We start from the raw sequence: 12,737 nt of genomic DNA, 5'->3' as shown, positions 1-12,737 counted from the left end.
ATGTTCTATTCTTTATGTAGTTCCTGATTCAGACTTTAAAAATCTTTCTCCATCTTTAAAATAGGACTAAAACACCCCACTGGAAACATCTCCCATCCTACTCATGACAGCAGCAATTTCCAATATGACAGTTCAATTTTTTAGATCAGCTCCATGGAAAAGTTTGGGCCTCTTGCCCTCACCATGTGTTTATATATATATATATATATATATACACACACACACCCCCATTCTCTGAGCAGTCCTGAACACCTGCCCACTGGCCTCTCTCAGCTCCCCTCAGGGTATGATCCATACAGATTATTCTTTCGCTATCACCATATATTTGAATCCAGAAACTACAACAACGCTAGTTCTGCCTCTGCCCAAACTACTTTCAACCCCCTCAGACTGCACCTCAGCTTCCAACCAGGGTTCTCTGCACCTCTCCCTATCTAGCCAGGATGCTCTCACACCAATAGTGCTGGTACTATCCAGCATCAGCTTCATTTTATTACAGAAACAGACTGGCCTACACCTCCCAAGGCCAGAAAATGCACATTGGGCTGAAAAAGCTTGAGACAGTACTTGTAATAACCTCAGCATCTCACCAGTAATACTCATTCTATGTGTGGATTCCTCTGCCGATAGCAGCTGGCAAACAACCTAGTGTTATTTGGAGGAACAGATCCTCACCACTTCTCAGCTTTTTGTCTCTCCAGAATGTACCAAGGCAAGTTCAATAGCAGTGTACCACCTGCTTCCTTTCACAAGGCGTGCGTGCAGCTCCCCTTTCCACCCAGGCAGCACCCACTCCTCCCCATAGGCAGCCACAGGCCACCTTCCCACTGTTGTTTAACTATTCACTGGAGTGTTCACAGCACAACAGAAATCTATTGACATTGCCCTTCCGTCTGGTCTTAAGTCTTTCTCCTGGAGGGATGACAACTTGTCACTGGCTACAGTAGTCCTGTGGCTCTGAGACACAGCAGTAGTTCTTGTTTCCAGCCAAAGAGAAGAGCAGTCACTTTCTGGCAACCAAGGCCTGACCAAAGCACCACCTTCTTCCCTTGCCTCAGGAGCAGGATGTGCCATGTCCTTCTGCCACCCATGCTTTTGTTCATCTTGCTGGCTGTAACCCAATGACCCTTTTCACAGCACAGCCACAGTTCTCCCCAGCTCTCTGTTAGACACAAGCTAGATCCACTAGGACCGATGCATTAGCAGACTGCAGGGCTCATAGTGAATTTCTCTGTACTTGGAGACACAAAAATTGATCTTGCCCAGCTGCACTGGCACAGCCTGTAATTCACCTCAGTTGCTGTTTGGTAAGCATCTCACAGCTCAACTACTGTAGACTGATGCAGAAAAGGAAAGGGGAAGGGAGAGCATAAAGGGTACTCTGAACACCAGAAAAAGAAAAGGGAGCAGAAGTAAGTGGGCTTCAGGTTTGTTTTGGAGACCGACCTCACTGGGTAGGCAGAGACAAAAATCAAGGCAGTGCTCACATCTAGTTTCCTAAAAGCCAATCCATACTTGGCTCCTGGCTACCAACAGACCCAGGCAGCAATCACACCAGAGAGGGAAAGAACCACCACCTTGGTGTCGTACAATTTCTTGCTCCTGATCTTCTTGATAGTCATCCATTGGGTCTCCCCTTCCCTTGATGGGTCTGCTAGCATCCTGAAAAATACAGAAGTACAGACACCGCTAACACTACCCCAGACTACTTCTGCTCCCCTGCAGAGACACCGCTCTCTCATATCAGAGCCCCAGGTCTGGAGGACACTGGGCTACAGTGCAGGCATGGAGGGGAGGGAGGGGTGCAGGCAGAAGAAAGGCACAAATTCCATTTGTGCTTTCCCCATCCAGTCCCTTTCCCCACGTGCTGGCAGTCATTGCCCCAGCTCCTCCCAGTGTGGTACAAAAAGTCTCTCTTGCAGCAGGAGGGTCCCAGGGCAAGGGCCCTTGCCCATGCAGCTGTTGCATGGAGGTTCAGGACTGCAGGGAACCATCTATATTCTGCACTGGTTCTGGGTCAGCCCAGCTCCAATAGAAGTCTTAGGGCTCTCCCTGCTATGTCCTGCCACCAAATTTGAAGACAAAACAGTAGAAACTAGCAGGGACATCAGAGCCACTCTCACTGGCGAGGACTGAAGTATTAATGCTTTCAATAACTTATAGCTCATAGAGAAGGACCTGAGCACTCACAGACAAGTCTGTTTTACAGACACTTCAATCAAGTCAGCAATTCAATGCTGTTGCTTTCATCTGCCAGGCTGCACAGTAAAGCAGGGCATATGGTCTTCCTGGACAGTTCCTTCACCAAGAGCCAGTCATGCTGTCCCAACATACTCTGCTCTTAAAACCACAGCCAACCTTCTTATAGATGGGAATGAAACAAGTTGGCACCACCTATAGCTAGGGTTCCTACTGCATCTGTGGAGAAGCTCAGTGTCTGAGCCAGTACTGCTCCGATACAAGCCTGCTCTGTGCCTCTCAACAGCTAATCTTGGATACCATTTCCAACCACATGAAGGACAAGAAGGTGATCAGGAGTAGTCAGCATGGATACACCAAGGGGAAGTCACGCTCAACCAATCTGATGGCCTTCTACAATGGGATCACTGGCTGGGTAGATGAGGGGAGAGCGGTGGATGCTGTCTGCCTTGACTTCAATAAGGCTTTTGACACCATCTCCCATCACATCCTCACGGGCAAGCTCAGGAAGCGCGGGCTAGACGAGCGGACAGTGAGGCAGACTGAAAACTGGCTGAACGGCAGAGCTCGGAGGGCTGTGATCAGTGGCACAAAGTCGAGCTGGAGGCCTGCAGCTAGCGGTGTATGCCAGGGGTCCATACTGGGTCCAGTACTGTTCAACTTGTTCATCAGTGACCTGAGTGAAGGGACAGAGTGCATCCTCAACGAGTTTGCTGCTGATACAAAACTGGGAGGAGCGTCTGACGCACCACAGGGCTGTGCTGCCGTTCAGAGGGACCTCGACAGGCTGGAGAGATGGGCAGAGAGGAACCTCCTGAAGTTCAACCAAGGGGAGTGCAAGAGTCCTGCACCTGGGGAAAAATGACCCCATGCACCGGTACAGGTTGGGGGCTGACCTGCCAGAAAGCAGCTCTGCAGGGAAGGACCTGGGAGTCCTGGTAGACAACAGGTTGACCATGAGCCAGCAATGTGCCCTTGTGACAAAGGTGGCCAGTGGTATCCTGGGTTGCATTAGGAAGAGCACGGCCATCAGGTTGAGGGAGGTGATCCTTCTCTTCTCCAGCGGAGGGCCACCGAGATGATTAAGGGACTAGACCATCTCTCATGAGAAAAGGCTGAGAGAGCTGGGACTGTATATAGCCTGGAGAAGAAAAGGTGTGTGTGTGTGTGGGGGGGGGGATCTTATCAATGCATATAAATATCAGAAGGGAGAATATAAAGACGACAGGGCCCAGACTCTTTTCAGTGGTGTCCAGTGACAGGATGAGAAACAACAAGCACAAACTGAAACACAGGAAGTTCTGTATGAACATCAGAAAACACTTCTTCATTGTGAAGGTGGTTGAACGCTTGAACAGATTGTCCAGAAAGATTGTGGAGTCTCCATTTGCAGAGATATTCAAAAGCCATCTGGACAGGGTCCTAAGGCAGCCTGTTCTAGGTGACTGTGCTTGAGCAGGGGGGTTGGACTACTTGTTCTCTAAAAGGTCCCTTCCAACCTCAACCATTCTGTGGGCTAGATCCATAAACCATGGGGCACAAGCTGACTTAAACTGCATGAAACCTGGTAACATGCAAAGGGTGGGAAGGAGCAGGTTGACTCAAGGCTCCTGCACCAGAGAAAACAGGAGTGAAAAAAAGGGGGGGGGGGGGGAGAAAGAGACAGGAATGTTTGTTCCCTGGCTTCCCAGACTTCAGCCCTTACCATGGCTTCAGCCATTACCATAAGGCATACCAAACACTGGACAAGTTTCAGCAGATGTCAGCTGGGTGCTGACACAGACCTTCCTCCAAAGCAAGACTTAAAAAGGATATCTACTTCCCATAATCATTATGGGACTCACGACATGGATAAGCAGTTCCAGCCCCTGGAAAGCAGCATGACACCTGCATGGTCTAATCCATTTAGTAGGGAGAAATTGACCAAACTGGTTAAGCAAACACACTACTTCCAAAGAAAGGATACTTGTTAACACAGGTTATACAAGCACAGCTGTATCTGAAGGTCAAGTATTATGTCACTAATTCTTTCTATATTTGCACAAATCTTAAGATGCTGCTCCAGCATTGGTGCCAGCGTTTCCTTGCTGCTTGAGTTCATTGGCCCAAGCTCCTTCCTTTATTTTTAAGCCCACTATAAACCCACTATTGATCATCATTTTAGAGCCTGACAAATAAAATACTTTTTAAAAAGAAGCAACACCGAACTTCCTGCTTGTCAAAACAAGCTAATATTTCCCTGATGCAGAGCCTGACTTCAGACAGCAAGAAGCAATGTGCAAAATAAATGGCTTCCCTCTGCGAGCAGATAGAAAAAGAAACAGAGTTCTCACTTGGTGTCACTGCTGTCAAGAGACTGTTGCAGACCCATCCCAGGAAAAGCAATGGCTGCACTGACCAGATTCCAAGCACAGGCTTGTATTTCATCTTTGGTATTGATGTCTCTAATGCTTGACAGGAAGATGTATCATCTTTTCAGTAAGAGCTGTGGAGAGAGCCATCTCCTATTCAACAGCTCACTAGCCATCTAGATGCTGTAAATGCTAGGGCTGACTACAAGAAGCACAGAGGATGTGGCCAGAACAAATACAGGTACAAAGCCACTGATTCTCAGAGGCTACAAGTCACCTGGAATCAGAAGGTGATGGAAGAGAAAGAGGTTTCTCCTCCCTGACACATCCCTGCAGTGGGATTATGGATCCATCCAGGAACATAGGGATGTTTTCCTTTGAGTCCTTAAACCCTCTTCCTCCCCCCATTCATTGCTGCAGGTCCCTCCCTGACCCCTACTCCTACAGGAGTAGCTGCCCTCATATTTGTCACCTTTGGTAGCTTCTCCTCAGACTCTTCTTTCACACTGGGCTCCTTGAACTTCTCTGAACCTCTCACCTTCTCTTCAAAGTCTGGTTTTTCCAGCTCAGCTTCCTCAAACTCATCTTCACCTCGGTTATTGGGGTCCTGGGCAGGATCTGCAGCATCATCTGGTATCTGGACAAGAAAACCCTCTTGTGAGCATCAGGCAGGATATCCCTTTGAGGACCAGTGGCAAAGAGTAGCTTAACTTCACCAGCAAGCCAAAGAACAGGAGCTGAGAAAAGCTGCTGCCCAGAGACAGGGGACCCAAATTTCAGAAGGAAGGACATCCCCCTATCACTGCATCAACCAAGATGTCATCAGAGTGGTTAAGAGTACAGAAACAGTGCTCCTCTAGAACGGACTACGGATTACTCTTAATAGTATTCTCCTGCCTTTTCCCCATCCTCCAAATCTGCTTTAGTCTTTTTTCTGCTCCTCTGCAGACCAGGCTGTTCTCATTTAAGTGGTAATGTAGCTATAGGAGAGGCACAAAAGGATCTTGCTACAGCTCCATTCTCCCTGGAGATTGCTTCTCCAAAAGAAGCCAAATCACTGAAAACTTATCCAGGGAAAATTTCCTGGCTAGATCCAAAGGCCATACCATGCTCATGTTCTCTGCAGGAGAAAGAGGAAGATGAATATGTAGGGAAAGGTGATGGAAAAAGCATCCATTATGAATCCATGTGGCATTTCCTTCCTAGAAACACGATAGTAGGATTTGCAGGCTCCCTCATGGGTAAGAGGGACAAGGTACCAGGAGGCCCAGAGCACTACTGGCACCACAGAAGCAGGGGAGGGAAGCTACAGAGGCAGGCAAGAGGTCCTTCCTCCTCCCTAACAGTGCTATTGCTTTCCCCCAAGTAGGGGAGCACCTGCTCCTCACTAGGGGCTGCTAATGAACGGAGTCAAAACACACAGGGGCACGTTCAGCACCTTCCAGAGGACTTCTTGCCATCAAAACACTTCATAAACCTTCAGCTAATTAACAGAAAGCTAAGTAATAATTGCAGGGCTGTCCTGCAGCACACTGCTTTCTCAGAAGTGTTAGCAGTACTCTTTTTCCCTTGAGTATTTGACCAGATCTATAGACATTAAGCAACTGCTTTCATACATCTTTGTTTCTCCATCTCTTTTCACACTTCTCTTCAGCTACAACAACCTCCTCCAGTATCCTTCTGCCCATTCAGCTTGGATCTAACAGTACTGTCCTCCCATCAAGCCATTTGAGAATGGCAAAATGGTACCAAACCTCTAGAAAGAGGGTCCAGGATCACCCACGGTGCACTGTACAATTGCCACTCATCAGCAAATAATCTCCAAAACCATACACACAAACTACCCAACCAGCTCTACTATTCTGCTGCTCAAAAGAGATAGTCTTTTTTAAAGTGGGGGAAACTAAGACCAAGTGTCTCGACATCTGAGCAGGAAGTCCTGGCTCACTGCCCTTCACCAGTTGTGCCTCTTCAAGCATGTTAAGGATACAGAAAACAAAAACCCCAGTCCTCATTATCCATCTGAATCCCTTCAGCACTGGGAAGGGGTTTGGAATTACATGTTATAGAAACTTCTGGGAAAGCACCTACTTAAATGGGACAGCTGGATTCTTATTCAGAACTAGTGATGCATCTTGATGACAGCATGGCAATATTTCTTACCACTGGTTCCTGGACAACAGTCTCTTTCTGAGAATGTGAGTTCTCCTCTCTCTCAATCATTCCTGCATCTGCAAGGAAAAGGGACAGTTACAATGCACCCTCTGGATAAAAGGTCACCTAAGGGATCAATGATACAGACTTGGATCTGGTACTCTGAGTGCATGGAAGGTTCCACACACCCCAGTTCAGATCAGGCTGGTGTCTCAGAGCTGCCTTGGAAAAAACTTGTTAGTAAAGCTTTCCTGGAACTGGCAATCGGAAATTACCGAAATGCACACAGAGCATTGCTGGCCTAAGCCTGCAGGCAGATTGAGGTCGATCCCTACTTGGCACAGAGTTAATATGACTGTTCCCAATAGTGAGAATCTTAACTGGTGACGCTAACTTTGACTAACCAACACAGGTAACACACCAGCTTAACATTTTGCTTTCTCAATGCCAGATGCAAGATCAAAATGGCAAAGCAGCACTATGCTCCTACAGCTGCCAAAACTATCTCCTCCCCAGGCTAGGGCACAAGCATGTACTGAAGCATGTCCCTGACTTACTGAATAACAATACAAAGAAACAGCTTTGAACTTATATCCTAACCTATATTATTAAGATACATCTTTGTCTCATGGCACTGCTAAGTCTGGGCAGTATCTATAGCAACAACCCAACTGCACAGCCAGTCAGACCATCACTGGGAGCCAAACTAAGCCATGGCAGGTCACAGGTCAGTGCCACCTTCCCTTTTGTTGGCACACAGCTGCTGACAAGATGCCAAAACAAAAGGCAGGCCTCCTGTGTTAGGCAGGGGGACAGGCAAGGGAGGAGAGACTAATGAGGGAAAAGCAGGCCAATTTGTTGTGCTTATTTCTCTACCCGTCTTTTTTTTTTTTTTTTTTTTTTTTAAAAAGTATGGCTGTTGCTTTCAACTAAGGAAAGGCCTCACAAACTGGATATGGCTCTAGCAAGTCCCAGCTCTGGCACTCACCACACTGTCCATCATCAGCAGGGGCTCAGTGCTTCTCCCAAAAACATTAAAGGAGCCTGTGAGGCAGCAGTGTTCCCTACTGGACACCAGCACAGCCAGTGCAGTTGAGTCATTACTTTGGCTGTTAATTCCAATTAAGACATGCAGGTCAAGAGCTGTTGGTCCTCATGCTCCCTTATCCCTGCCATGAGGCCATTTCTTTGCAGGGTGGAATTCACTTTAATGTGAACCAATTAGTTCAATTCTTCTCAGGGGACTTGTTGAAAACCAGGTCAGTGAAATACGAAAGAGCAGCTGAACATAACTGTGGGAAAGCACAGGAATACCAAACCTCCTCTCCAAATGGAGATCTCTATGCACAGCAATTGTTATCTTACAACTCCTATTCTGGGAGGAAGGAGTTCACTTGCACAGAATGAAGTGAGCTAATGGCCTGGGAGATTCTTCCTCAGCTTGGACTATTTCACCTCTTTGATCCAAGACTGTTAAAACAACTGACCTTCATCTCTGCCTCATGATTTCTCTCCTCTGCCCCCAATCCAGGCCTACTTCTGAGCAATGAATGAAACCAGAGCCAAAATCTACTGTCAAGAAATGAGGCTGGGAGCATCTTCACAATTTTTAACAGGATGCAAGTCAGCATTTCAAATGACACCCTCACAGGAGGCCCCCAGTTCCCAGGCCCCCTGCCTTACTGCATTTGAGACCATAGCAATCAATCAGCTACATGAAATAACTATTTTGTCACCCTGGCTCAGTCTAGCAACAGACAGTTTTAGTCATGTGTACATTTCATCACTGTCCCTTTTTGACAAAGGCAATTAGCTGACTTTCAGGACTTACAAGTTACTGCCTTTTATGTAACAAATTGATGGCAGATTGTTTGCAGCAAAGAAATCTGTTTTCCAATGGATTCATGCTTTATTCTGGCTCCTCGAGCCCAGCAGAGCATTTCACTCCACAGTTCCATATCTCTCTCAGACCAGATCTCTGCCCAGAAGCCTACATTTCAGTTCCCTACTGCCTGACTGGGTTGCTGTAACACATTTTGTCATTTTTATTTGCTCCCGAAAGAGTTCTGCAGCTTCCCTCTTATGCTTGTGAACATAGAGTTGCAATCAAGTCAACCTTTCCTTTGTTACTGGACATACAGAAATGTCGTAAAGTCACCGTCCCTCCACTGTCTAGGTTTCTCAAAGGTCTAGTCATTTAATGGCTATTTTTTATTGTTTCACCAAACACAAATAGGCATTTAGTTGTTCCCTCATTTTGCCACTCCCATACAACTGCCAACTCCTAGCACAGCCCAATTGAAAAATCTCCTCCAGGAAACGAGGAGAGAAGATTCTGCCGTCACAAGCTTAACCTAACGGATTATTCATTAGTTGGTTTCATGGCCTTAGGACGGACGTTCCATCAGGTCAAATGCTTCTCTCCTTCTATTATTAGTTAACTGAGTGTAACGTTCAATGACTTAGCACAGGGGTCTGAATAGAGCTGGATCAGAAGGAAGAGCAATTCAATATGCTAGCAGTTCCAAGAGCTGGCCTCCAACTGCCCAAATGCAGTTACTTAATACAGACTTTCCAGCTAGCTGTAGGTGCTCAGTTAGCTGACTGACAAATAAAACTAACTGCCCTTGAAATTATTTGCTTTTAGCTCCCTAAGGACACTTAGGAAATTTTCTGCCCTGAATAAGCTAAACAAATTACTCCTAAAAAAAAAAATTAAAATCAAATCCTAGGGTAGGCCCAAGATCAAGTCTTGCAAAGAACAGCAAAATTCCCCATCACTCCTATAGGAAAGGAAAGAACCAACTCAACCTGCGCAGACTTGGAAAACATGTGAGGATGTGGGGACAAAAGGAAGGAAAAAAATGGAAGTGTTCAGGCTTTTCATTTGGTCAAGGAGAATAAATGTACAATATCTACAGAAGCTAAGGGAAATAGGTCCTCCTTCAATACCACCTTGGATGAAAGCCTTTATTCCTTGAAAGAGAAAGGAAGATTACAGTTCCTTAAACATTTCCGCAGTTTGCTATGAAAATTTGTAACTATTGCATTTGTTGGCAGTAAAGATGTGCTGTTGGACTGTTCTGCAGAACTACAAACCTATAGGCACTAGACATAAGCAGGACAGAACCTACTTGAGTCATAAAAGCTGAAGACTGCAAATATTGTTATGGAGTCTGGAAGATTTCTTCCTACCAAACTGGGAATGTAAACTGAAGGAGTGAACAGGCTAAAGAAATAAGTGACTTAAACCTAGGGCAAAAGCTAACCAGAAAAACATGGGCCAAGAGTCATTTGTTAATTACACACTTTACATAGACAATGTCAAATTCTGTGATTTCTCTAGAAGTTATAAGGTTTTCCTTTAACAAAAGCAGAAAGTTTCCCTCTTCCCACCCTGATTAGTTATAAAATCAATGCTGTACAGCATAGGATTATGGAAACCCTACCCATTTCAAGTTCCTCATCATCTGTCCTTCCCTTCTCGCCTTCCTGATCAGCTGTTTGAAGCTCTGCCCCTCTCTTCTGGCTGGGTAGCTGTGGGCTACCATTCTGCATCCCTTCCCCAGGCCCAGGGTCAAAATGAAGGCTCTTTGGGTAACTGTTCACTTGCTCTTCATCCAACTGGGCATTCACTTTGTTCATTATGTCTTGCCAGCTGCAACAAAGTTTGGAAACAAAAGAGAACACCCTCACCTCAGTATATTTCAAAGAGATTTCAAAATGGCATTTCACAATGGCAAGCAAATAAAAATTCCAATGCATGCAGAAGTTTGGCCTAATTTAATGTTTCTGGCAAAATTAGCAGATTGCATTAGTTACCCCAACAGCTGCATGAAACAGAACATTTAATATGCCACATAATTACAAAGCTATGTTTTAAAAATGCAATTTATTACCAAAACTCCTTTAATCTCTTATTCATGTGCTAAGATAGTATATCCACATAGCAATAAATTCCAGTTCTAAATTGATACTTACTCATGCCTCACACATATCCAAACACATAAATCTAAATTGTTTTTTTTTTGGGGGGGGGGGGGGGCGGGGGGGAACAAGAAACAGAAGTCCTCTACGTTCCATTTTCATTAAAAATAAAAACGCTACTAAAGTAAAACTGAAGTGGTTTGGTCTAAGAGGAGAAAAAAACCTTTCAAAATAAAATAGGAAAGAGCTGCAATATGGAACTGAATTTCCACTATCTGGTAAATTTTAAAACTATAAACTCTTTGTGAAGATTTGCAGCTGGGAAGGGAACTTTAACCAACATCTATTTATAAGCCTACTCTATAGCACACATCTGTCACTTGTGCAGAGAAAACAGATATAATTGCAAGGAAACATTCCAGCATCTTGTTTTGATTTTTCATCATTTCTCTCTCTTTTTTAAAAAAAAAGTGTCTTGATCCATCTACAGAGCTGAAAATCAGTTATTCACACACACAGCTCTATCTGTGAGGGCACGCAACTCCTTTCAGACAGCCACATAGTCAGGAATTCCTCCCTTCTCTGTGATGGTTCCACCTCAAATACACTTCTCCTGCTATCTACATCAATATCTAGTATGCCTGCTTTCTGCTTCCCTCTTAACAGAGCAAGTGCCTTAGATGGACAATGAGTTGATATCAAGATGCATGCCAAATGCAACACATTTTTCCTCAGCATTTCCTTGCCTGCAGCAATAGCACAGCTCTCATGGACAACCAGAGGCCCAGTGGCAGAGCACTCAGAGGTGTTACATGTTCTCACTGCATCAAAATGAGTTAGAAGGCAAGAAGGAAACAGAATACATTTGAATTAGTTTGGGTGAACCATGAAAATCCCATAATGCAGGAGAGGTCTCATAAGAGACACCTCTAGAAACAAAACAAAACAAGGCAAAGGGAGGGATGAAATCCCAAGAATAGAGACTCTCAGAATTAAAAATAATGAAAGGATCTCCCAAAACCTTCAACTCGAGTAAATAACTGCCAGTTCCAGGTAGGATTTGTGTTCAGCCTAGCCTGTTATCTTGTATGTAGATGCTTGAGCCAATTGAGTTTTAAAAACATAAGACATTTAAGTTTAATTGCTATGAAAGGACAGGTGCAGCCAAATCCATTAGGTCTATCACCTTTTAGAAGCTTGCATACTGCCACCACACAAAACTTTCAAAAAGGAAATCACAACCCAGCCTTCAGCTTAGATTTCCCCCATTATAAAAATTATCAACAAGCAAATTGGCCATCAAGAGTTCATCTTGATTCTGCTAGTCTCAGCCACCCACTGCAACAGTTGGTGTTGGATGCATGGCCTCTTTCGTAACCCTACTTCAGTTTGATATTGTTTTTGGCATTGACACCTTCCAGAGAAGGTTGGTTTATGCACTCCTTATCACAAATATTATCAAGTGTAAATAACAGTCTCTAGTTGTTCAACTATTTCTGGATCATAGATCCAGAAAAGGAAGAGCACACCACAAATACCATGCTGGATTGTCCGTCCTTGCAGAAATCATGTGCCAAACAAAACTAACATTTGCATTTTCTGTTTCTAAGACTAGTGACAATATCCCCTCTAGGTTCTACATAGGCAAGGAAAGGCCGTTCTTCTATCAACTTCAACCCTCACCTTCAGTTGCACCCACACAAATCCCTCCCTATAACAAGGCAGAATATCCTCTGTGTTGTTAGTTTTTGTGCCCATGCAGTTGGTTAGCTGTCACAGTAGTATGGGGACGACCTGGCCCTGTACCCAGATATGCAAAGCACAATCTCTGCCCTGATAAGTTTACAGGTTAAGTGAAAAAAGGGTAGAGAAGAACAAGTAGAATCTGGCTGATAATCTGTAATGAAATCCAGAAATCTGCACTGCAGGTAAAACAGGAATTAAATCCCATTTACCTCAGTACAGTGAGCAGATATGACCTGGACACACACAGGGGATAAATAAGTTAAATAATAAAGCACTATTTTCAGAGCCAGTTTTTGGATTCTGGTGAGACTTTGATGAATTACAATCTCAGAATGACCTTTTCTTCCTTTTGCAAAACAG

The 12,737-nt window shown here is 44.8% G+C and overlaps 1 protein-coding gene across 18 annotated transcripts in view; it reads right to left on the bottom strand.

Annotated features, from left to right (window-relative positions):
• Positions 1-12,737, bottom strand: part of LOC104141925 (Golgi integral membrane protein 4) — a 97,604-nt gene that overhangs the window by 52,222 nt on the left and 32,645 nt on the right. For 8 of the 18 annotated variants that reach the window (XR_011135699.1, XR_011135698.1, XR_011135700.1 and 5 more), the window contains exons 10-12: positions 10,154-10,362; positions 6,714-6,781; positions 5,023-5,187 (exon numbers count right to left, since the gene is read on the bottom strand). Coding sequence is in view for 12 of the 18 variants with exons in the window: in XM_009671550.2 (XP_009669845.1) it covers positions 5,023-5,187; positions 6,714-6,781; positions 10,154-10,362 (442 nt within the window). In the remaining 6 variants the exon portion in view is untranslated. The other 10 variants (XR_011135703.1, XM_009671556.2, XM_009671554.2 and 7 more) reach the window with 7 other exon arrangements.

Source organism: Struthio camelus, chromosome 21, assembly GCF_040807025.1.
Source record: "Struthio camelus isolate bStrCam1 chromosome 21, bStrCam1.hap1, whole genome shotgun sequence".
Classification (NCBI taxonomy): Eukaryota; Metazoa; Chordata; class Aves; order Struthioniformes; family Struthionidae; genus Struthio; species Struthio camelus.
The sequence above is the reverse complement of the archived record's forward strand: the minus strand, read 5'-3'. Positions and strand labels throughout refer to the sequence as shown.